General features: G+C 43.7%; 1 protein-coding gene across 1 annotated transcript in view; it reads left to right on the top strand.

Annotated features, from left to right (window-relative positions):
• Positions 1-26,609, top strand: part of LOC148041890 (transducin family protein / WD-40 repeat family protein) — a 164,089-nt gene that overhangs the window by 78,867 nt on the left and 58,613 nt on the right. The window contains exons 10-13 of the mRNA XM_087698612.1: positions 4,622-4,948; positions 5,090-5,293; positions 5,395-5,481; positions 5,579-5,651. Coding sequence (XP_087554738.1) covers positions 4,622-4,948; positions 5,090-5,293; positions 5,395-5,481; positions 5,579-5,651 — 691 coding nt within the window. The remainder of the gene's footprint in view (positions 1-4,621; positions 4,949-5,089; positions 5,294-5,394; positions 5,482-5,578; positions 5,652-26,609) is intronic.

Below are 26,609 nucleotides of genomic sequence, written 5' to 3'. Positions count from 1 at the left end.
ATTAATATTTGGTCTTTTCACATACACACACAAATAGAGACCTCACCTCGCTCAACACCAGATTGGCCCCGAAGACTGGCGCCCCTCTCGATATTTCTTTATCAATTAAAAGATGGAAGGTTACAAAAAAAAAGAAACGTTCCAAAGTACAAAACCTGTGAACAGTTTGCTTTCATATTTTTTGAGTAAATTTCAGCTGCATTAGGACAGTACATCATATCTAGAACAACATCCCTTTTTGAGTAAATTTCAGCTACATAAGGCCAGCACAACATATCCAGAACAACATCCCAAGTAGGAAAGCACTTTTTGTGAGCATAACTCAATAATTCAAGTGTTGAATTGCAATTTGCAGAACTCTGTATTTACTATTTTTCACTTGTTTCTTGACCTGTTCTTAGACTTATTCAATTCCAGATCTGTTCCATACTAGTTGGATTACAAATCCTTTGACCTTGGCATCATTTCAGCAGTAAAATAGTGCCACAAACAACACTCAATCAGAGCTGAAAACCCTCTTCCCATGTGGCATGGTCATCACTTTCTTTAGTTCCTGCAATGGAGAAGCAATCAGCCGCTCCTGAACGTGGACAGTGAGGCTCTTGCCTCAGCAGAAGTGCAAAGAAAACACACAACTATACATTAGATGGAATCAGCCCATCTTGCAGAGCATTTCCTCTGAGAATAGAGAGAGAGTTGACCAGAGGGAGCAAGCTCTACCTCTGTACATGAGTCAGAGACGAAGGAGTACTCTCCATAGCTGATGTACTTATAGCAATCTGTCCTCAACCCCCTGAAAACTTCACGCTCGGATCTGCCCCTCTTGTCTATTATGTTTTTTTAAAATGCTCTCTCTCTCTTTTGGGAATTCGTGCCAAATTGTGACACATGGTATAGATGTAACAATTTTCCTGTTTAAACCTTCCGGTCTAAAATTGTCCATGATCGGTGCAAAATTTAACCTTGTCACAGACCAGAGAATTAATCCTCGTGCAAAAACGAAGATAATGACGCGAACAGATTCTGGGGTCCAAAAGTAGTAACTCTCTAAATTTTAGGGATGGTGACCCCTGCATTCCTCAAGTTGTTCTGAGCAACTTTTATCATTGCAACCACATCAAAAAGTGTAGTGTGGCTTAGTTACGATGACTTTTATTCTGTGAGCATTCTCACATTTGCATCTTCTACCTTAGCCAGGCTCATTGTCATGCATCATCTCGAGTGGCTAAGCACACAATTCCAAACCACTGGCATTCTATTCTTTAGTGCTCATTCAATATGGAACTAGTCCCAAGGCTCAGACAAACCATTAGTCCAATTTGTCCCAATGGCTGTCTCTTTTGGCCATGTAAAGATCCCGGCTTAATCCAAGAGAAATCTTAAGTGTAAAAAGCAATAGCAACTAAAGAAAAGAAAAGAAAAATATTTATATAAGTAAATAAGGAAAGCAATTGCAAAAAGTATCTCCACATGGTGACATAGGCCCAAAAAAGGGAACAAGAAAATAGTGAGGTGAAGATGCAATGCTACATGTTGAAGAATACTCATACAGCAGGTGGCACTCGGACAGTGTCCCTCGTGGGGAAATTATTCACTTGTCCAAGCGCCCTAGTATAAAGATGATGAAATCATGCAATGCAATAGGAGGAATGTCGGACTTTGTGTGGTGCCGAGAACCATAAGGATATGCCCGTACTCGATCTTGGGAGTTGGCTCTGTGCTAACCAAGTGACCAAGGGAAGAAGAGGAGGAAGAAGGTCCCTAAGATCCAAGATTTCCACTTGAAAGGTAACCTGCAGTAAAGAACTGTAGATAGAGTGAACTAGAGAATCCGAAACTCAACCTCGGGAGAGAAGCCATTAGCTCCGTGCAGTGGTGGCCTCTAGAACGTGAGTAGGCGAGGGTGGAGAAGGGTGGGGCTCAAACTGAGCAATGAGTGGGCAAGAGTCGCTACTTCTCAATGGAGTAGATCGGGAGGTCGAAGAAGAGGAAGGGGTTGAGCAACCACTGTCCCTTGAAGGAGCGGACTGACGAGGAGATGATATTAAACAATCATTGTCTCTCGATGGAGCGGACTGACGAGGAGATGGTATTAAACAATCACTGTCTCTCGATGGAACGGGCTGTAGAATCGCGGGCTGTGGTAGCCACGGTACCTAAAAATAGGTGGGAGAAGACTGTCACTGGCATTGCGCCAATTGATCCTCCATGTGCTCAAAAGGATTTAGTGCTTATTGGATGTGTCTTATTGCCTTGAGCGTAGTACTCTAATAGCTGATGTAGAACGATCTTTGTGGCCCAGAAAGGAGAGGTGGCACAAGGAGTGCTTGGTGGAAGACGCATATACTCCGGGGAGAGGGGGGTAGGGAGCAAAGGTCGAAGTCGGCAAGCATCGGTGGTGTGTTCAGTGATGCCATAGTAGGAGCACCCAGTAGTCCGGACATCTGTTGGTAAAGAAGCCTCCCATCCACTGGGAGATGTGGTCCGCCAGCTGACTCTTCACCTCCTCCTCTATCTGTGTCATCGTCCAATCCCCTGAGTGAGAGGAGTGAAGGAAAAAGGTGTAGTTTGGTCCGTCCGGTGGTGTTAGTAGATGGACCTTGCCTCTCCTTGCCTTACGCATTACGAAGATCACCACCTCTAGAGGTAGTGGGAACTCTCCGTGCTCCTCAACTCTCAGGTAAGACCACGGGCCATTGCGGAAGAACTCCTGTGATAGTAGTTGCGCGTGTCTCGGGAAAGTGTGATGGGCGGCAGGGGCAGATGAGCTGGTGGCTGTGTGGGGGAGGGACAGTACTGTTGGTGCAAGGAGAATGTAGGCGTGTGTGGCTCATCATCTCCTGTGGGAGGGGGGGTGGGTCTGGGGGGGATCACCTGTACCGAGTGCGGATTGGGGGGGGGGGGTGCTTGGCAGGGGAGGTGGTGGGGGGAAAGAGGATCGAGGGATGGTGGGGTGGTTAGAGGCGCATGGCGAGTGTGGGGGAGGGTCTAGTGGCCATGGAATGGAGGGGCTGTGCGCCAGGGTCAGTGGGGGATCCATGGGAGGTGGGGGTTGATGGACGGGTGGTGGATGTGGGGGACTGGGGTCTTGCGGGGCCAGGGGGGGGGCTGCGGAGTGCTTTGCCGAGGGGGCGTCGCTCGCCCTCCTGATCCCTACTGACGAGGATGTGTTTGAGGAGCTGGCAGCGGCCACCCCCCCCCCCCCCCCCGGGGCCATCTCCCTCTCTATCGTCTATGGACCCGTGTGAAGTCGTCAGTGTCCACCTGCGGGCCTGTCGGCGGAGTCGCCTTGGCTCCGAAACGCGTGCAATTTGCTGCCTGATGGCCAAAGGCAGTGCAGACACTGCCTTGGTTGCCCAGTCACGATGACCTACTGCCTAAAGGAGTGCCCTCCTGCCTCAATCTCTAGGAACTTGGGTATACTCTTTGTGTCTTTCACTGCTACTCGTACCTTTGGGACACTTGCAGCTGTCACTGCATCTGCGAAGGAGGCAGGAAGAACTGTGCCGAAGAGCTGTCCAAAGTCCTCCACTAACTGGCGGTTCTCTACTGCTAGTCCGGGGAAAAGTAAGGTGATTGGATGTCTGAGAAATCTGTTGTGGAGTGCAAATGTCTCCACTGTGAAGCTGCTATACCAGGGAACCATGTAAATGCCCCCCCTTCATGGAGGTATAGGGTGAGCTCTCCACTAACTCACGAGCTGCGTCCGCAGAGGTGAGTTGAACCATGAAGATCCCTTGGTCCATGAGGACTGCCTCCATGATCGGTGCTGTGCCCTCGATGGGGAGTGTCCAACGACCCGACCAAAGATCGCTGTTTTTTTCAACTCTAGCTTTGTGGCACGGACGGCTAAGAGTTCTTCCTCAAAGAGGATGATGTGCAAGGTGTTTGACTGGGGGGGCACTCGCAGAATGCGCCGGCGTCTGACCAGAGGTTTCCATTGTGCGTCCGTGGTGGGAACCTACCTATCACACTGCTGTGCTATTGGCCGGGGGGGGGGGGGGGGCAGCGGGTGGGCAGGGGGAAATGTGGAGCGGGGGGCGGGCGGGATAGGTGCAAGGGGGGGATAGGGCGGGGTGCAGAGCCGGCGGGCGGGGGGCGTGCAGGGTGGTAGGGGCGGGGCGCAGGGTGGGTAGGTGGGTGCAGGGTGCGGGGGGGGGGGGACTGGCGCTTTGCAACGGGGGCAGCTTCGCGACGTGATGGCGGGGAGTTCTTGCACCGTCTTCTATTGCAGCAGAACATATTGTGTAGACGGTTAGGTGTCATTATAGAGTCAGCCTTAATGTTTAAAAAAAATTCACAGTACAATCAGCGGTCGTCATCTTCATAAGACATGTATGAAAAACCCCAGTCCATATCCAATAAATCTTGATGCATGCATAAAATTCACAAATTATACTTTCATTGCACTCTAAAAATAGGAAATCGCAACAGCATATGATCTTTGCTTGTCCTCCTTTCCAGTGCATTTTGGTTTAATCAAGTTTCCTTTTCAAAAAGTCTGCACTCACGTTCGCTATGAGAAAACATGAAAGAACCTGTGAATCTGTTTTTTATGCCCTGTTTCAAATAATAGCACTGTTGCTATTACCAGTGGATAATCATCTGATTATCATGACAGATTTTGTCACTGACATCGCCAAACGAGCATCTGCATGCCGAAAGCCATCTGGAGCTTTCTTTGACAGGTTCATTTGAAGATATGTTATTGCTACCAAGAGCAGGTGGAACTCCAAATGATCCAGCTTCTTCTCTTCTTATTCTAACAAGCTCAGGACAGCTGCATGCCTATGATCAGGCAAGCATTACAAAGTGCTTGCTAGAGAATTGTGGTTTGCCTTCTGCAGATGCTCTTCCTCTAAGAGCATTCCCAACAGATATAAACATAACAGCAGCAAAAATTGTTTTACTGCCGAAAGGGGGGAAAATTTCTGAAGTTCTCTCTCAGGTAGCTCCATTTCATTTATTTCGAGAATGGGTTTTTTGATTCATAGTCCAGATATTACTCTCGCCCAGAGTTCCATCTCAATGCTGCATCTGATTTGGTTAAAGAACGAATTCACATTAATAGATGTTGCATGGCTTGCAGTTGCCTCGAAACTTCAAAGGTAATATGCCACCTTTTTTACCAGGTGGAACAAAGTGGCCCATTACTGGTGGGTTCATTGATAAATCTGCAGTTGAAAGGACAGGAGTACAGATGATACTCATAACAGGGCATGTAGATGGCTCATTGAATATATGGGACTGTTCTACGTCTTTGCTCTGCCATCTATGCTGCCTATCTAGGAGTGTATGGTTACAAATTCCTTTATTTCTCTGTTTCAATTAAGAAATTTCCAATTCTTTAGCCATAGTTTAGCTAGTTAGTGAGACCAGGATTACATGGAACAGAAAGAGTTATGGGAGTCTGCTCCAATTTCACACCTGGAGCTGTGCCCATGGAGTGGTATTTTGGTTGTGGCTCAAAAAAATGGAGTGGTGAGTCAACTGAAATGAACCATTAGGCTTGAAAGATTTTACTGTTTGAAATTGTTGCCACTTACTTTAATTGATAAAAAGTTGCCTTGTCTGATAGGTGCTTATCTATGCAATAAATGCAGAAGCATGTGAAGTAAAGTGCCATATTCTTGATAAAACAACTGTTCAAGGTAATGTCCTCTCTTAAGCATCCAGATTCAAAGTGATGACTGTGTGCTGAGAAGTCATACATTAATTAAACTCTCACAGGCTAGTTGAACATTTTAGCTGGTGTGTCTCCTATGTAGTGTCTGCCTACTCAAATCACAAAGAATAGCACTTCTGCATAGATAAGGATCTTTAAACAGAGCATGTGAGTAGGAAAAATATGAAGATATCAATATAAGAATTTTCAAATGGCAATTGGATTCTCTAGGGTCCAATGGTATTTGAATTCAGATGAATTTTACCTCAGCTTTCAAATTGGGTCAAATTTTAATGCAAGGGTGAAGTGCACCTCACACTTATGTTAAAAGTTACTGGAGCACAGTTAACAGAAAAATCTCAGGAGTAGTAGATGTTGCTGTGAGATGTAGAACTTGATTTAGTTGGCACTAATAGGGTCCTCAAAAAGTGAGGAAATTGGGAAAAATGCAATTGTGCATTCAGGGAAAACAACAAGCAGGGACCACAGTGACATCGGATGGGGAAATGCTGCTTTGTGAGGGGATGGAATGGGACACACGTTCCAACTTGGTTGAACATTCCCTGTCCTGTCCGGACAACATTCCAACTGCAGGCAACATTGTAGGGAATGCTACGCTCCATCTTGCCAGCCGCCGTTGAGTGACCATTTTAGCCTGATCTGTGCTCTGACATGATATGAAATTCAGCCTTCAGACACCTATGGCACAGTTGTTACTCTTTAGACTCTTTAGGAGTATTATGTATTCATTTTGCAGACTGGTCTTAATATATGATGCACAGTGCATTTTGTTCTCAATAGTGCAATATGGTGTCTAGAGTGTACTTTTAGAGTGCTTTGGTGTACTTGTCAAGTTGCTTATTTCAGAATTGTGAAAAACCCCTAAATATACATGAATTTTAAAGTCCCATTTATTAGAAGAGCAAAACAAGTAGTGAAACATTGAAAGACATAAGATTGATGAAAGAGATGATGCACAAAGTGAGACTAGGAATAGGAGTCCACTTTGATAATCAATAGTACAATGGTTGGTGCCAACGTGCACACTCCATAGACTCCCTCTCCCCATACTAAATCTGCAAGAATGACTGTGGCCACACTCCCTCCTTTTATACCCATAAATTAGGGCATGGGTGCCCATGAACATGTGAAATGAGCACTTCTAACATCCCCTCCTAGACATAGAGGAATGGGAATGTATAGATGGAACGAGACTCCTTTACAGAACTGTAGTGAGGGCTCTAAATATATTTGGGAAAGCCACCTCGCTTTGATATATTTACAAGCTTTGTTACATAAGATGATACAGGGCCCAAAACATATAATTGTTTTAATGTAGCATTGCACAACACTTTCCTATGATTTTGAAGTGACTTAGCTTTTTCATCCATAACACCCTAATATAACTTCATCACACTATTCATGTTTGTAGAACGAGAACGGGAACGTTGATGCTCATGGAATGTGTTCCCAAGTTCCTTAATCCATGGAGTGAAGCAAAGGAGATTGTAAATCTCAGCTTGTACTAATTTCATTAGCAGTCAACTTAAAGAAATACTGAAAGGGACGTGAGTTTTGGGGCCAATAGTGTGTCCAATGTCCGAGATTATTAAGATAATTTGTGCATTTTAAGTTATGTTCATTTGCTGATTGTTGTAATTAAGTGCTTAATCATGGAATTACCACCCTTTCCAAGAAGAAAGGCTGGTTTCATAACATCTTTAGCTCAATAATACAGTGGCATATTCTTCTCATTAAGCATTGCATGAGCAGTCTCTATAAGAACCCTATTCTATCTTTCTGAAACTCCATTTTGTTGTGGAGTATAACTGCAAGTAAGCTGCTTGTTGATGCCATTCTTTGCCAAGTATCTATTAAACTCATTAGATACATACTCACACCACTGTTAGATCTTAGACAAGAGATAGAGCAATTAAATTCCTTCTCAACCTTCAACTAAGTGTTTAAGAATAGCAAGCACCTCATCTTTATGTTTCAAGATATACACCCATGTATATCTACTGAAATCATGAATAAATGTGACATAATATCTGGATCCACCAAGGGTAGTATTATAGAATGGTCCCCAAACATTAGAATGAATCAACTACAGTGATGTAGAGTTGTTCCAAACATGCTTCACAAACGGAAATAGAGATTGCTTGGAAAATTGACATGCATGACAAACATGACCTAAATTCGTGTAGGTCAACTTTGGCTAGCTTGTAACTAGCTGTTTCTGTTGCATAGTATGCAGCCTTTGAACATTAACATGTCCAATCTGATTGTGCCACATCTCAAGATCTCTAACTGCACAGTATCCATGTGCAAACATAGCTGATTTCAGTTGTGGAATACTCTCATCTAGGGTGAACGTACGGCAATTTCTTTTGCCCTCAGCAATTAGCTTATAATCATTTTCAAACTCCTCAATAAAACAACCATGTTTATTGAATTGAACTTGCAAATTTTGCTCTATCATCTACCCTCCAACTAATAGCAGATTCTTTGTAATGGGAGGAACATGCAATACATCATGCAAATTCTTCTTTTGACCATCATGTATAACCAAGGGAACTACACCCTTATGCTCAATGCCATGCTGTGTATTGACACTTGTACAAACATAACCATGCTTATCATCAGGAACCATCTCAGTGAATCATTCACCATGCGGAGTCATGTGATCAGAAGCTCTTGAATTAACACACCGTACATCATCTGACTTATTTTCTTTAGGAGCATGATTCCAAATACAGGTCAGAGCAAACAACCTGTCAGTAGTAGCATCCTGAGCATGACTAGATGAAGCATTGTGACCTTGTTGCTTGCCTCTCTGATTTGCTTGCTTCTTTCAACATTCCTTGGCAATATATCAATACTTCCCAAAGTAGTGGCATTCCTTATCCTTATTTGAATTCTCATGCGTATTCAGTGATTGCCATAAACCTCTGCCTCTAGAGTTGGATCTCCCCCTTGCTCGGAAATATCCACCACTAAAGGCCTCGTGCCTTTAAATGTGCTCGGGTGTGAACGCACCCTTAGCACTTGTACTTACACATATATATCTATCTAAAAACCTAAAGGTACACACTCGTCATTGTACCTAAAAAATGTGCTTACTCTCTACTCTGCTTGCTCTCGCACTCTCTGTCTCTCACTGCGCGTAGGATAGTCTGTCTCGATCGTCGTGCTCAATCGGTCCCTACAAACTGATATCAAAGCCAGCAAGAGGCAGTCAGGTGCGAGCAGGAGTTGCTGGCGGGCAACAGTCGGACAGAATGGGCAGTAGCAGGTGATGGGCTGCAGCTGGTCGGGGGCCCAGTCGAGTTGCGTGACAGGTGACAGGTGACAGGTTGCAGCTGGTCGGGGGCCTAGTCGAGCTACGTGACAGGTGACGGGCTGGTTGTGGGCCCAGTCGAGCCGCGTGACAGGTGACAGGTTGTAGCTAGTCGGGGGTCCAGCGTGGACCACGGCGACTGTAGGCGTAACGCGACGGGCGATAGTTGCATGGCGACACCAGGCGTAACGCGACGGGTGATAGGTCATCGCGTCACACGAATGGGGGAGAAAGTTAACGGAGCCCCCGTCATGTTCCAAAATTTTCCTTTTTTTTTTCCAAAGAAAAATTCAGATTCTACCTCTTTCTTGACGGGGTTTCGCGTGCGCAAGCACAAAGTCTCAAATCTGTGCAAAATTGGCCCAGAAATTTGGGGCTTTTCCCGAATTTGGGGATCTCAACACAGGATTGGACAATCTGACTCAGAAATTTCACAATCAGTGCATATTTGCCCGGGAATTTTGGGGTTTTTCACATTTTAGTGAAATTCTTTCAATTTCACTAAAATTAATGCACGCAAGACTTGGAATATTTGGGGATTTGTCCAAATTTGGTGCGAGCAAGACGCAACAGTGATATCTATCTCAGAATTTGCAGGAATTTGTGACAATTTTGTCCCCGACATTTGGGGCTTTGAATGTACATGCGCAAATTGGGCTGAAATTAACCCAAGTTCTCGACATTGAGGCACATTGGACCCTGTGCAATCTGGGGCTTTTGCAGTTTGGGCAAAATTTGTGCAGCATTTGGTCATTTTATGTACATGCAGGTTGAATTCCGCGCAATTTGGACATCAACACTTGGTAAAATTTGGGGGTTTTGCTGAAATTGCTTTATTTTGGCAAAATTGGACTGTCTTAGCATGATAGAGGAAATGCAGATGTGTGTTTGATGCTTTGAGCACAAAATTTTGGGGCTTTTGACCATTCGTGTCAAATTTTATGCCCGTGGGTACATGTAAACAGAAATTGCAGCTGAAATTTTGGGATTTCTCATGTAATGTGATGCACATGCCCTTGGAACAGCTGTAATCAGTTGGATAATGCTGTAGCACTTGGTTTGGTGCTTCTGAAAATTTAATTACAGATCTGAAATCTGTACTTCTGCGTGGTCATTTATTGCTGATTGGTACTTGTTTGTACCTTGGTCACTTGGGTGACAGTTTGGGCCTGCATTTGCTGGTTTTTTGGTCACATTTAGGCTGAAAATCATAGCTGGCAGCAATGACAGCAGTCATGTGATGTACATAAAGAAGCTTGAAGGCACACATAATTTTGTAGTGTGGCAAAAACAGTGCTACAATATCCTGTTACAAAAGAAGCAGGCAAAGCCGATCAAAACCAAAGGAGCAAAGCCTTCGGACATGGATTAGGACGATTGGGATGAGTTGAATGAGCTTGCACGCTCAACCATAGAGCTATCGATTTCTGATGCCTTGCTCGTCAATATTGAAGGTTTGGATTGTGCATATGCTATATGGACTAGACTGGAAAAACTGTATGCACAGAAGAGTGCTGCAAGCAATGTGTATTGGCTGAAAAAGCTTATGGATTTGCATATGAAAGAAGGACAGCAATGTCTACTCACTTGAGTGAGTTTAACTCCATTTCAGCCAATTGCTTGCGTTGAAATTCATGATTGATGAGGAATTTAAGGCTACTTTCTTGCTTTGCACTCTACCAGAGAGTTGGGATACATTCACGACCGCTATGAGCAATTCTAATGTGATCCTTTTGTATGCTGATGTAGAGAGTGCTCTACTTATGGAAGAGATGAATCGGCAAAGCAATGCATCCAGTAAGTCTTCCAGTGCTATGCATACTAGGGGCAGATCACAGCAAAAGGGCAAATATGATGGCAAGGGACGCAGTAAATCATGTGGCAAAGATGTTGAATGCCATCATTGTGGCAAGGGTCACTTTAAACGTGATTGCTACAAATGGAAGAAAGAGAAAGGAAAAGGCAAGAAGAGAGATGATAGCAAGGAAGAGAAGAAGGATAGTCAGCCTAAGAAGAGCAGTGTAAAAACTGAAGAGGTGAATGTAGCCACTCACGATAGTGACAGTGGGAGTGACGTACTCTTTGTCTCTTCACACTTTCATGCACATGCTTTACTTGCAGATACAGATGATGACATGCATACCTGGATTCTTGATTTTAGGTGCTTCCTTTCATGTCACCCCTCATCGTGAGTGGTTTTCGAGATTGCACATATTGGCAGTGTGTAGTTACAATTTCAGCATGGCTCTGTCTTTACACTTCAGCATGTACGGCATGTACCTGAGCTCAAGAAGAGCTTGATTAGCAGAGGGCAGCTAGATGATGATGGTTTTCATACCACCTTTGGTGATGGAAAATGGAAGATCTGTAAGGGATCTAGGGTTATTGCTAGAGGTTGCAAGAGTGGCACTTTGTATCCACTTCATGTATCTAGTGTGCGTGACCATGTTGTTGCCGTGACCGAGGAGCCAAGCGTTTCTTTGTGGCATGGCCGGTTGGGACACATGAGTCAAATAGGAATGAGAGTGTTTTCTCGTTTGGGTTACCTCCCTTGTCTTCGTTATGCTGATTTTGAGCATTGTGATCATTGCATTTATAGCAAACATGCACAGACGTCACATAAAATGTCTCTTTCTTTTAAATCTTCTCCTCTAGAGTTAGTACATTCGGATGTATGTCAAATGCTAGGATTATCTTTAGGGGGAAAGAAATATTTTGTCACCTTTGTCGATGATGCTAGACGGAGAGTATGGGTTTATCCTATTCTTAGCAAGGATGAAGTGCTTGATAAGTTTAAAAAATTCTTGGCATTAGCTTAAAATCAAACGGATAAGACACTTAAGTGTCTTCGCTCTAACAATGGTGGGGAGTATGTGTCCAAGGCCTTTCAGGCATTTTGTGACAGCAAAGGGATAAAGAGGGAGCTTACTGCCCCTCATAATCCGCCCCAAAATGGAGTTGCAGAGTGTATGAATCGGACCATACCAGATAAGGTCCGTATGATGCTGTCTCATGCTGCATTACCCCATGGTTTTCGGGTAGAGGCTGTTATGAGAGCCGTTCACTTGATTAATCGGTCACCAAACAGGTCTTTGGGGGGGGGGAGTTCCCCAAGAAGCGTGGTCGGGCAAGCGACCTTCATATGCTCATCTAAAAGTGTTTGGCTGCGAGGCTTTTGTGCACATTCGTTAAGAAAAACGCAACAAACTTGAGCCAAAGTCCTGTAAATGCATTTTCCTAGGATATGGAGACGAGGGTGAAATGGGGTATAAATTGTGGGATCTTGAGAAAAGGAATGTAGTACGTAGCAAGGAGGTTATCTTCCGGGAAGATAGCATGCACAAACAACCCCAAAAGACTGAGGAGGTCTGTAGGGTTGTATTCCGGGAAGAAATACCTTTTGGACAGCAAAATGTGCCCCCTGTACAGTAGCAAATACCTGCTGTAAATGAACTTGTAAATGCAAGAAATGATCAGCCAGCTATTGCCCATGAAAATGAACCATTACATGTGCAGGAACAGCCAGGACAGCAAGCTGTTAATGCTGATTTGCAGGCTGAAATGCCAGGACAGCATGCTGAAAATGGAAATTTGCAGGAACAGCCAACAAACAATGACCATTGGGTAAGGAGATTGTCTAGGGCTACTAGACCACCTGACAGATTTGTTCCTGGTGCAAACAATGTGGCTGATTATGTCATGTTGACAGACTGTGGTAAACCGTCTTGCTTCAAGGAAGCAATGGACAGACAGGACAGCAAGAAATGGTATAAAGCCATGTTGTCAAAGATGGAATCTCTTGAGAAAAATGGCACTTGGGACTTGGTGCAGTTGCCTAAGGGGCAGAAAACACTTCCATGCAAATGGGTTTACAAGATGAAGGTCACTTCTGGTTCCTCACCAAAGTACAAAGCAAGATTGGTTGCAAAGGGGTACAAGCAGGAGCATGGAATTGACTTTGACGAGATTTTCTCCTGTAGTCAAGATGACTACATTGAGAACCATTTTGGGCTTGGTTGCAGTTGAGGATATGGAGCTTATACAGATGGATGTAAAGACTGCATTTTTACATGGTGACCTGCATGAGGACATATATATGCAGCAACCTAAAGGGTTTCTTGAACAAGGGAAAGAAAAGATGGTATGTAAACTCAAAAGTAGTTTGTATGGGTTGAAACAAGCACGAATAGAATGGTATCATAAGTTTGATACATTTATGCAGTCCCAAAGCATTCATAGAAGTCAAGTGGATCATTGCTTGTACACTAAGAAGGCGCCAGATGGAAACCTGATTATCTTGGTTTTGTATGTTGATGACATGTTGATTGCTCGCAGGGATTCTCATGCCTTAGATTCATTGAAGCACAGTCTTCATGGTAGCTTTGATATGAAGGATCTTGGTGATGCAAATCACATTCTTGGCATGCAAATGCTTAGAGATAGGTCGATAGGCTTACTCTATCTATCTTAGCACGAGTATATCTCCAAAGTTTTGCAGTGGTTCAATATGAAGGGGGGGAAAACAATTGGGGTTCCATTGCCTCCATATGTGAAACTTAGTGCAGAGGACAGCCCTACATTTGATGATGAGAAGACTGAAATGGCCAAGATACCATATGCTTCAGCTGTTGGCAGTTTGATGTATGCTATGGTTGCTACACGTCCTGACATTGCCTTTGTAGTGGGAATGCTTAGCAGATACATGGCAACACCTGGTAAGAAGCATTGGGATGTAGTGAAAGGTATTATGAGATACTTGAAAGGCACGAAGGAGTTGTGCATCTGCTTTGGAAAGCAGAAGGCATCTGTTGTTGGCTTTACGGATGCAGACTATGCTGGTCATGCGGACTGCAGGAAGTCCACTTCTGGGTATGTGTTTACTTTCACAGGAGGAGCAGTCTCTTGGATCTCCAGGCTACAGAAGTGTGTTACATTGTCTACTACAGAGGCAGAGTATGTGGCTGCCACTGAGGCATGCAAGGAGGCTTTATGGCTTTCACGTCTGGTGGGAGAGCTTGGCATCACAGAGTTACCTGTTCTCCATTGTGATAGTCAGAGTGCTATCATGCTAGCACGGAATCCTGTCTTTCATGCAAAGACAAAGCACATATAGGTGAAGTACCACTTCATTAGAGATGTACTTGATAGCGAAAGCATTGAGCTTGTCAAAGTGCATACAGATGATAACCCTGCATACCTTCTCACGAAGGGTCTTCTAACAGAGCGGTTTGCTCATTGCTGACACATGATGGGAGTTGGATAGATATGTATGTCAGCTTTGTACATACGTAGACTTAGCTGATTCTTTTTTTTCCTCTTAAGGCACATTGCCTTTAGGTGGGAGGCTGTTGGGAATAAAGGCCTCGTGCCTTTAAATGTGCTTGGGTGTGAACACACCCTTAGCACTTGTACTTACACGTATATATCTATCTAAAAACCTAAAGGTACACACTCGTCATTGTATCTAAAGAACGTGGTCACTCTCTACTCTGTTTGCTCTCGCACTCTCTCTGTTTGTCACTGCACGTAGGACAGTCTGTCTCGATCGTTGTGCTCAATCAGTCCCTACACATCTCTAGTATTTGAACTAGCAGAACAAGTAGTTAATCCAAGCTGAACCTCTTTGTGATTAAGCAATAAGATCAACTGATTAAAATTAGGGATTTCTGATCGCACCGATATAGATGTATCAAATGACTTGTACTTAGGTCCAAGACCATTCAGGGTCATTGCAACCAAGTCTGCATCCTCTACATTAGCTCCAATAGATGCTAGCCGATGAGCAATGGTCTTTATCTTTGTAACATAGTCTTGTATAGACTGTCCTTTCCTATCCATAGTATCAAATCTTTGTTTGAGCTGGATTTTTGGAGCACTAGTGGTAGTGCCATAGTACAGCATCAATATACCGCATGCATCTTTTGGTGAGTTGCTGTTCACGATCTACACAACCATTGCATTTGAAATACACACATAGAGCTAGTGCAAGACTCTACGAGCTGGTTCAAGCCAAGCGCGATGTGCTATCTGCTGATCAGCAGTTGGATTCTTTTCTAGAAGCTTGGGTCCAGCTTCAACAGCTGTAACAAGATCTAAATATCCTTTTCCAATCAGGAAATTCTTCATGCGAATTTTCCTTGCAATATTCAAGCTGTCAATGCGTGACTTCCTATAGACCAAGATGTCTTTTCATTGATAAAAAGCTTGCATAACATTCAAGCAACACATGTACATTGACAGTTACTCTATATCCAGTTTACTTCAATCACATGGCACACATACTATCTTTAGTTCCCAATGTAGATGACTTTGCTGTCCATGTTTTCTACTGCTTTCAGCTGCAGTTTACTGTATGTCAGAACTGATCAATGCTGGTCATAAAGATCACATTCAGTAAATCAAAAACATGAGCACTCATATCTCTGTTGTTGCTCACTCACACAACCACTTGTTCACTTGCAACCTCTGCGGTGTTTTGCATACATTGGCAGGTCAAAACAGTACTTACATACATCAGTACTTCAGTCAGAGTACTCAAGACTTCAGTCAAGTACACTAGGTATAAATCTTTGTCAAGCACCACATTACAGCCCCAATTGCTGAGTACACATCTAGCCCCAAAACTGTAGTAAGATTTCTGCAGCAATATGACCTCAAAAATAAGCCAAAGTGTCTACCACACTGAGTGCAATTCACTCACAAGTCTGCCCCAAACTGTGACAGGGTTAAAGGTGTTCAAAACCCAGAGAATCTGTCTCAAAATGACAGCACACAGTCTGCAACATATACCTTCAAACCACTTCCAGAAGTGCTCAAACACATAAAAATGGTGCCAGGTCAATGACAACCATTTGCACAATGTCTAAGTGTGTTTCCCATCAAGGATAGGCAGCTGAATATGTCTGAAGGTCTCAAGGAAAATAGGCACATTTATACTGCTGTTCACATTGATTTCAGGGGACTGTTTGATGCTTATGGCTGTCCATTTGCAGGGAATTTTCCTTCACAGGGTGTAGTCCACATTCAGCTCCCAGTTACACTCTAGCTCTCGCAAGGCGGAGCTCTAATACCATGTTAAAGGATAGGAGAGAAAGAGAGGCAAAGGGTTGGAGCAAGAGCAGAGAATTGTGCTCTGTCTGTCATCTTGTTCCATTATTCTTCATCCATCTTTTGACACTAAGTCTACAATAGTGATAAAGAGATAGGTCTAACTGACCATAGTGACTAATTAGAGTAAAGCCTTATTAAAGACGTCACACATGTCTAGTCCAGCTAAGCTATAGCTGCCTAGTGTCAGTAGAGTAGATACGAGCTTGATTCTCAACACCAACAGCGAGAGATTCCATAGTCCGTGATTGTAGTAGCATCATAGATAGACGTGACATAGTCCATAGAGGTAGTGACACTAGTAGCCCCCTAGGAGATGCAACAAGTTGCAGACACACTATTGTCTCGCAAACTCTTTGCTCACTAGACAAAGACCCAAGTTTGATCCCATCTTGGGTATCGACACAGAGAATGTGGTGGAAGCTAAAAAGACCTAGGAGAGTGAGTAGGAGGCGGTTTTGGACGCATACTTTGAGGACTTTCCCCCCCATTACATGTTGTAGCATAGCTAGTGGAGAGGACACATGAGTGTATGCTAGAAGGCAATAGAGAGAGGCATGGGCTGCAAAGCGAGGATACTCATGGAATGTGGGAGGCTTTAGAGGATGATGCTTCAAGTAGGACTGGAGCCTCATGAGGTAGGATTTGCGCAAAGCATTAGTGGGAGGATAGAGTGATTTTCATATAATGCAAGAGCACTATCTCTCGATAGAGAAAATATCCTGATGTTGCGGGGAGTTATTGTTAGGTCAGAGTCACACTTATCTGGAAGCAACTGTGGGAGTCATGGAGATCTAGGTAGCAGTATCTATATTTGTTGGGGAGTAGTGGACCTAGTTGGTACAACATTGGAATATCATAGTCCCAAGGAAAGCCATGTGGATCCTTGTAAGAGTAGAGGAGACACTTGTTGGTTTGTTGGTCATCTATACCCCAATGGTGAGTGAGAGAGGAGACAGTTTTGGACTACCGTATAGCTTGACCACTAGATAGTACGAGGTGACTTGAATATGGTGGAGACTCTAGAGGATAGAAGAGGCGAAGGCATAGAAAGTATTAGAGAAGGAGAGCAAGCTGCTTGGGAGAAGCTCTTTTTCAGATTAGAGGTGAGGACCCATAGTTCATAGTAGAGTTTGGTAGGTCCATAGGTTCTCTCCAATTCTCTAGGAGAGAGTAGGTAGTAGGAGCTAGGACTTTTTCTAGGATCGACCGATTCTATGTTGATGAATGTAGGGGCCGCCTAACAAACATATATTTTGTATAAGCCTCTCGGACACTTTCCAATAGGATGAGTAGCTAGTGTCTTGGGTGAGAGTTTATAGGAGACGAGTTCCTTTTTTAGGAAAGAGGGCATGAGGAGGAGACAAGGCCTTCTAGTGAAGGAGAGATTTGGCAAAGCAATCATTGGTTGCCCTATAGAGGGAGGATGAGAGACGAACAGGGTGTAGATAGATAGATGAGAGGATGCATATTGCCAAAGTAGAGATTGATGCCATAAAAGAAGCCATAGTAGAGTATAGGTTTCACATGACTCACTTTGGTGAGAAGATTGATAGAGACTTTTTCCACACCACAAAGCCAAAACACTCTAGAGATGGTGTTCGGAGATTCAAGAGAGTTGATGGATCCATTGCACAAGGTCCCTTGAAAGCAAGACAATAGAGCACCGATAGGGTGATCACTAACAAGAAAGGCCCATTTTATAGATGAGAATTTGGAGAAGGCACTTCTCGCACTACCCTTAGGCAAGTGTCCATTAGAAGAGGGATTGGATAAGTCCTTTTAGCTAGTGGAATCTTATCAGCTGAGACCTCATCTTAGCCCTTCAGGAGATTTATGGCATCAGCAGTTATCCCATAGAGACTTTTGAAGGGGTTGATTCACGTCATTCCCAAAGGAAGTTGCGATAGATTGGAGTCACACAGTGGAGATTGATCATTTTGCTTGGAATTGGCTATAAGGACCTTGCAAAGGCAATTAGTCTTATAGCCCCATCGATGCTAGATATCATACATCACCCCACCTAACTAAGTGGTTTTGTTCGAGAGTGTAGCATCTTGGACAACATCTTCACTTTTTGGGAGTCCACCGGTGTCTCGAGAAGGCATATGACCATTTGGACTAAGAGTTCTTGGAGGATAGAATGTTGAGGATGGGATTTCGAGAGCAGTGGGTTATAGAAATACTGACCCTTTACTCAGCACATAGCCAGGTTATGTGTAGTGGGTGAGATGAGATAGATTCAACATTTAGAGATTAGTTAGATAGGTCTGTCCACTAGCCCCCTTCTTGTTCTTATTTGTAGGAAAGGCCATTAGCTTCTTCTTGAGACATCTATAGGTATCAGAGATATCAGGTTACCCATCCTTTAGTTAAGCTTTTTGATGTGGAGTTTGCTGATCATAGAACAATCTATCTAGATGGGGATGAGAGTAACTTATGGCCTTTTGTAACGGCCATGGACATATTTTGCAGAGCAATAGGCAACTTAATCAATCTGCACAAGTCCTATGGATTTTGGATATGGGACACTAGACAACAAGAGTAGCGATTGCATGAGGATTTCATGTTTGTTTCATGTGGGGTTGCGGTGAGATACCTTGGATGCCATGTGGGGATTGACATTACCTCCAAGCAATAGATGTGACCTCTTCTTTTGATCATCAAACATAAGTTTTTTAATTGGAGCTCAATGAGACTCTCACTAGCAGGGAGAGTAGTGGTTGCCAACTAGGTTCTTCTGGTGACCATGTGGTACATCACTTTGTGTTGTGGGTATTCTCTAGGTTATGCATGCACCATGTGAAGTGCCTTATCAGGACTTTTATGTGGTCTCGAGGAGATCAGATCGCGACCAGCGTGACGGTGGCTTGGAATATCATTATGCAGCCTAGATCTATAGGAGGATAGGGGAGTATAGACCCAGATAGCCAGAGCAAAGCCCTATTAGCTAAGCTCATTGTTAGGGGTCTGTTTGTAGGCGAGGAGCCTTGAAAGAAACTTTTGTTAGAGAGACTTCAGACTATTATACCTACAAATGGAGGACCATGGTAGCCTAGCATTCACTTGATTTTCCAAGACATCAAGACTAGTGACTTAGGGAGGAGCTTTGAGGTGAAATTTATTGGTGCCATTGTCAGAGCATGGAGATTTATATCATTGGCTACCTCGGATGAAACTAGCATTCCTTCTCAGAGAGGGTGGTAATGACTTGATTAATGAACAATTACAAGAAGCATACATTTCATGAGGATATGCATTTTTGAAATCCCAGTTAACATGTGGATTAATTTTTAATCACATGGTTAAGTAGATGTTGCACATGTGAGATGTAACTGGGGTTAGATTAAATTTACAAGCTTGGGATCTGAGGAAATCACGGGATGTCAAAGGCAAAAGTTGCTATAAGTTATGTTGCACAGGTAGTTGGTGGTATCTGGTGCCAGTTGTTGGCCTATGTAATTTATTTAGCCATACGTTGGTGACATTGGAGAAGTGGCGTTTAATGGTACCTAACACCAATCTAATGGTCAAAGATGATGCAAAGACACTCGAGAATGGAAGTTATCTAGCCAATTTAATTATTGGCCAATTAGATTATTATTTTGGGCACCGAAATAATTATTAGATTAATGCCCAGTATTTAAAGACTGAAAATTAATATTTAATTAGGGATAATGTTGAAAAAACCATTCGGGAAGGTTGTCACTTATTAAAAATGCCCATGCAAGATTGAAAAACATCTCTAGATGGAGAGAGGCATTTTAGTGCATTCAGCGTTGTGCAAGAGAGAGAGAGGAGATGGTACTGGTCTGATCTGTAGCAATCGGAAGACCTATTGAGGTAGCTAGGGGTAGGAGAAGACCAATCTATAGCAAGCGACAGTATCTACAGGTTGTTGAGACAAGACAGGAATAGTAAATGATTGATTTTCTTCAGTTCTTTGTGAAGAAAGTCTGAATTTTCTCTCTCCTTCACATTTTCTCTCATCTCCTAGCCTTTCTATAACCTTGCTCCGAAGATTACAGCATTGAGATCACTAGAGGCCAAGAAATTTCAGATTTCTTTGCTGTAAACCCTCATTTGCAGTAGAAATTAGGGTTTATCAGTAGCCTAGAGAAGCGTGCAAGAAATTGGAAGCTCCAAGACTTGGATTCAACATGGCTGAAGCTGCTTTCAATCAAATTCAAGTGGAGGGAATGCATCACTCCTTGGTCAGTCACGTGGTGAAGAGGGAAATGCAATGACTGATATTGGGCATGGTTCTCAGCATGGACAGTAAGCTGAAAATATGGAAAATGACCCAAGTGTTGGCACTTAAATGCATAAAGAGATTGATAACCAATAAGGGATTGATGAATTCAATGATAGCTTCAAGCATCAAATGTGTACAGCAGCAAATCTTTTTGCTGAATTGGTAAAGGATTCCTAGTTTTCTCGATTCGTGAATGCCCCAAGGAAGGACAACAAAGGCAAAGAGAAGATGACACCTTCTACAACTTTGGGACAGCCACAAAAACTGAAGGAAATGCCTAAACCTTCTTGGGAAGAGCCCAAAATGCCTGATGAGCACAAATAGTTGGTATCCGTGGGGCAGCAAAGTGCAAAGGCATGGCCAACTTGGTAGTGCCAATCCATGGGAACATGGATAGCAAGGTAATTATGCATATGCAAGCATGGGAGGGGATTGGGAAAATCCCATTGTACATCAACTTCTTCTTCAATTAAGTTAAAGAAATACCGAAAGGGGCGCTAGTTTTTTGGAGCCAATAGGGTGTCCATTGTCCAAGATTGAGAGTTAATTTGCATTTCTCAGTTTTGTAATAAATGTTGTTGCTGTAACTAAAATGTAATCAGGGAATTACCACCCATCCATGGAAGGAAGGCTGGTTTCAATAAACTTCACATAAATTGAAAAATGCAAATATTATTACTTAATCTTGGCCAATGGAGAGCTTGTTGGTGCCAAAGTTGGCACCCCTAATGGTACTTCTTTATCTTGGATTGAAGTGTAAATGGAATACAAGGAGATTCGTTGCTTTGCTCTCCAATTGTGTCTTCTGTTATAAATGACTAGTAATCTTTCAAACCAATTTGCCCCTTGGCTTACTCGAGTATTAGCTTTCAATTGTGTTTCTTGGGTGACAAATTCAGTCCCAAACGATTGCTAGCTCATTGGGTACTTGAATCTCTTGAAATTGTCTCAATTTCAATGACTAAGATTCAAGTCTCTAGGCCTTCAATTTTTGAGTATGCTTCTTGAGGTGGCTATGAAACCCTAATTTCTTCCATAAATTAGGGTTCGTAGAGCAGAGATTAGTCAAATCTCTACCTCTAATGGCTGATTTTGCTGGAAATTAGTGAGGGTGGATGAGAATGGGTTGGAGGATGAGAGACAATGTTAAGGAGAGAGAAAGCTTAGACTTCTAATGTGAGAAAATAGAAGAAATCAATTGTTGCCTTGTTCAGATAGCCAATAAAGCTTTCTTCACTGATGGAATACCCCAAAGTTTTGACAAAGTTTTTGGTCATGTGCATTGGGAGAAAGCCATGGATGAAGATATGGCTACGTTTTAACTTGGGATTTGATGCCATTGCCCAAGGGAAAGAAAGCTATAGGCTGCAAGTGGATTCACAAAGTAAATCATAATGCAAATGGAAAGGTGAGTAGGTATAAAGCAAGACTAGTTGCCAAAGGTTTTGCATAAATTTATGGGATTGATTATGAGGAGATATTTTGTCCAATGGCAAAGGTGGTAACTATCAAAGCTATCATTGCAGTGGTTGCAACAAAGAGTTGGGTCTTGCATCAAAAGGATGTAAAAAATGCATTCTTGCATGGTGAGTTGTAAGAAGTTTATATGGAGCAACCATAGGTTGTGAGAGCATGGTTCACCCCAACTATGTGTGTAAGCTATGCAAAGCATAGTATGGGCTGAAACAAGCAGTGAGAGCATGGCATGATAAGATGGATCAATATATTGTCTCTATTGGTTTTCAAGTTAAAAATGTAGATCATTCACTTTATGGGCATCATAGTGATAGGGGTATTGTTGTGATTACCTTATATCTAGATGTGTTGATCATTGAGGGTGACGATATGCAAGAGGTGGAGCATGTGAAGAGTCTTCTCAAGTAGAAATTTGACATGAAAGATTTAGGAGAGCTGGAGTGTTTTCTTAGCATCGGGGTTATTGAATTTCCATTATCATGAAAGATGTGGTGTGGTTACAAGGATAGGTACCCCCCATGAATCCCCTATCATTCTCATAAGCATGTGGTGTGATATAATTGGGATGTAAGAAAATGATTTTGGATTGATTTGATTTGGGATTAAGTCTTCTTGACTACATCATTGGTGTCAATGCTGGGCATTAAAAATTTGGCTTTTTAATTTGGAACAGGTGTACATTGGATGGAAATACATCATGAGATTTGTTCTCCTTTGTTCCTACAGTCTTATTTATGGCTTAGAAAGATAATCTGACTGCTAATAATTAAATTGGCAAGGTAAATTTATCACCCAAGTGATCGTGAGTACTCATTAGCCTAGAACTAGCATTAATTAATAAATATCAGTTCCCGAATGTCACCAGCGACAATAATGTGTTATTAAATGTTCTAGGCTAAATTTTGAGACTGGGTACTACCTTTTACTTGTTAAGCATAGCTTATTACAACTGTTTCCTTTGGTACCAATTGGTATCTCGAGGACTTGGGTCCCACATTGCGAGGTAATTAACTTGCACCTCACATGTGCAAGTCACATTTGTACATTTGATGAACTGTTAATATAATACTAAGTGAAACATTTCAATATCATTTCCTTGAGATATTGAACCATTGTCAGAAGAGGAGCTCTTCAATTAGTATTTGAGATTAGACACAAGCCATACTCTTGAACAAAGGACTTATTTACCATTGGGGAGATTCTTGTTACATGTCATTGTGTCATTGGAAGATTGGTTTACATTCCAAGAGTTACCTTAGGAGACTTAGAGATAGAGATTACTGGGTCCTTTTTTTTTTGCAAGTAAAGTGTGGCTAATTATATTACTCAAAAGGCTGATTACAATGGAGTGATCATGCTCAATAGACTTGCTGAACCTGATGCAAAGTCACGAATACATCATGTATACAACTCTCTCAAGGTAGTGTGGGGGGGATGGGGGCAAGAAGCCATGGAGGGGGAATGTATCGCCATTTGAGGTTGCCTGCTTGCATCATGAAGAACATGTCCTGGCCGCCCGAGGTGTGTAGAAAGTGAAAATGGAGCTCCTGACGAGCTTGAGACTCGCCCTGCACTTGATCCCATCGACCGTGGAGGGAGTGGATGATGGAAGTCCAAAGCTTAGCCAAAGTCACATGTATTGAAAGGCACTCCCCACCAAAAATCTCCCGACAACGTACCTTCCGGATCTGCCAACTTGTAAGACTCCCTATGATCCCCCATGCCTCAAAGTGGTCTGTTGTGGGCTCTAGTACTTGGCGGCTGGGTAAACCCTCCAAGCCGACCACTGCGCACGGCCCAGCCTCAATAAGAAATATCGTGTCCTGCATCCCAGCCTCATACAGAAGGTGACGGCCTTGGCTGACTCCCTGCCAGTAGAAAGCTCCCCATGAGATACATCCAAGGCTGGGTACTATACGGCGAAGGATGTGGCATGCTCCTCTCCACACAAGCTGTGTTGCCTCACACGACCAATGGCAGTGCTTTGGAGTTTCTAGAAGCTGCTGTGTGCAGCGTTTACACCCTCCATCCTTTTGCATTTGGGCTAACCAACTCCCCACCACCAAGCCTCCATGTGCCACGAGCCATAAGAAATATGATACCCTCCTCAGCCTCCAGTTGTCCCATAGGCGGCGACAGAAAGTCAATCGGAAAGCATCCGTGATGCTGTGCTCTGCCCAATACCTGCTATGCAACAGTGCCCAGTCCATGTCCTCCTGCATCAGTATATTGTCTGCCAATCCTGGTTGTGCACTGCAAGAAGCTCAATGGATTCTTGGCGACCGCAGTGGCTGGCCATAGCCACTCTCTAGGGTCCCATTCCAGCCCATCAAGTGGCATTCTCTCCCAAATCCAGAGGTGCCACTCCTGGAACTCCTCCCAGAATACATAAGGGTTCAGATGCCAGGTCTTTCCCTGGAGACCAACCACACGAATCCTTCTCCAAGGAAGGCCAACTATCTCCTCATCATGCTGCCCTTTGTCAAGGACCAAATGCCCCCCATCCTACACAGTGAATCTGATCTCCTGAGGTGCAAGGTTAATGCATCTGGAAAAACTCCCTGTACATCGTATTCCCCTTCCGTGCCCAAAAGGCTGCTGAGGTACGGAAGGAAAACTCTGAGCACCTGTCCTTGAGACCGGCGAGGGCTCTTGTGCACGCACCTCCTGTGCATGGAGAGTGGGATCCCCTGGTGCTTCCTGGAGTAGTCTGTGCGTGGCTGCTAGGTCTCACCAGAGTGCTCTCTCCTCCTAGCTCTGCTGCTTGGCCTATAGGGCTGCCTCTTGACAGATCTTGCTCGACTCAGCTAGGATCTTTGCAACCTCCTCTACGATCTGATCCCTGTTGTCCCACTCCCTAGTCTAGAGCTTCTCAATCTGCCTCCTCACCTCCTCTCTCCTATAGATTGAGTCAGGGATCCGGTAGGATTGCGTGTCTAGGGCTGAAACTGGAGCATCAAGTGTAAGGAGGATTAGACAAAGTGGTGCCAGCCAACTGCCCTACTTGGCCTCCGCGACCCCTACTCTCCCACATAGAACCTTTCCAGTTGGCCTCCGCGTGAGCACCCCTACTCTCCCACATAGAACCTTTCCAGTTGCTCGAGAAGAGCTCCGCCCAGCCGCCTCTATCCCCAAGAGAAGTCTAGTGACCTCTCCCTCCTGTGGAAAGCTGGGTCCCGCCACGCATCATGTGCTCCTACTGCGAGGAGAAAGACCTTCCATGCCTCGTGCTCCTCCCTTGCCATACCTTGGTAATCTCTGCCTCTGCCCTGCTAGTCCTCTAAGGCCTCTAGGATAAACATTGAGGACTCCAAGGCACGAGTCGCCAATATCCAATCTGATCCATAGGACCCTCCTTGCCACAATCGGCTCGTGGTCACATACACAGGTGGTGAGGCTTGGGCCAATAGAGGTGCATACGCCTCCACTCTTGCCGTGGGCACCGATGGAATACTCCCAGTAGGTGTGCGAAATGCCTGCGAGTACCTTCCCTACCCGATGGGCGAGATTACTGGGTCTTAGGGGAGCTAGAGCTATGATTGAGGTTATGATGGACCTTGGAGGAGTTTCTCCAGATTGGTCGATAGATCCAGGCACTTCTTAGACTTAGATGGTGCTCTTCTCCAAAGGGGACATTCTTCTAATACTCATTGCGACTAGCAAAGTGAGGATATTCACTTTATGGCTGAGAAGGCTTCCTCTTAACAAATCTATTAACAGTATCAATTACATGTGATCAATCTGTTTTCAGCCCAGTCTCTGTTGTATCATCTTCCAAACAATCTCCCAAACAATCTCCCAAACTTTCTTGCAAGGTAGGATCTGTGGCCTTGAAAATAAATTCAACATTCTAACCGTCTAAAGCATGCTGCTCAACGGTATCCAACTGTGCATAGTTGCTCTGAAATTCTCGTAGCAATGTAGTGGTTGCAAGACCTTTGTTAGGTTTCTCTACCCACTCCAAAAATCATCTCCATATAACCAAACCAATGTATTCTAGAGAAAACTCCTCTCTTAGAGCCTTTTTAAACTTTGCTCAATCTAAATCTTGCCTATACAAGGCTAAAATCCGCTCTTTGAGTGGTTGCATGGTTGTAGTGGCACACTTTGAGAGGAAGTGGTATATTGGGCTTATGAAAAGAGGCCTCTAGAAAGATTGCAGTAGGATGAAGGAGAGTGGGTGTGGAGGGATCCATGGCTAGATAGAGCATGTGATGTGGGCTTCTTTGGCTACACTAGTACGGTGGGGAAGAAGATATAGATGCATAGGATCATAGCAGAACGAGTAGTCACCTTTCATTGACAAAGAGAGGGGCTCTCAAATGAGCTCTTATATGACTTGGCAGAGGCTTAGGCCTAGGAATATGTCACAAGGATAGTAATTTTTGAGATGCTTTAATCTTGCCGATAATATTTGATTAAGTTTAAATCAAATGTGCAAGGTTGTTTAGCATGTGTTGCACATGCCAATTATTTCATGGTATCAGGCGAAGGGCCTCAAGAATGTAGTGGGTGTCAGAGACAAAAGTTGTGATAAGTTATGCCAATCGGGTTTTAGTAGTGAGTTGATGTTAGTTTTCACCCTAGGACAGTTGTTTGGCCATTAAGTATTGGTGGTGATACTAAGGACTAGCATTAACTAAATAATTAATGCCAGTCTAAGGGTCAAAAGAGGCTGGGGGAAACTCCAAGTTGCAAATGGCCTAGCCAATTTAATTATGCATGGACATATTTAATTTTGGGCAGGGTCAAAAGGGTAAAATTAA

Source organism: Lygodium microphyllum, chromosome 1 (genome assembly GCF_053477565.2).
Source record: "Lygodium microphyllum isolate KBCC chromosome 1, Lygodium_microphyllum_v1.1.10, whole genome shotgun sequence".
NCBI lineage: Eukaryota > Viridiplantae > Streptophyta > Polypodiopsida > Schizaeales > Lygodiaceae > Lygodium > Lygodium microphyllum.
Note: the sequence above shows the minus strand (reverse complement) of the source record. Positions and strands in the feature narration are given on the sequence as shown.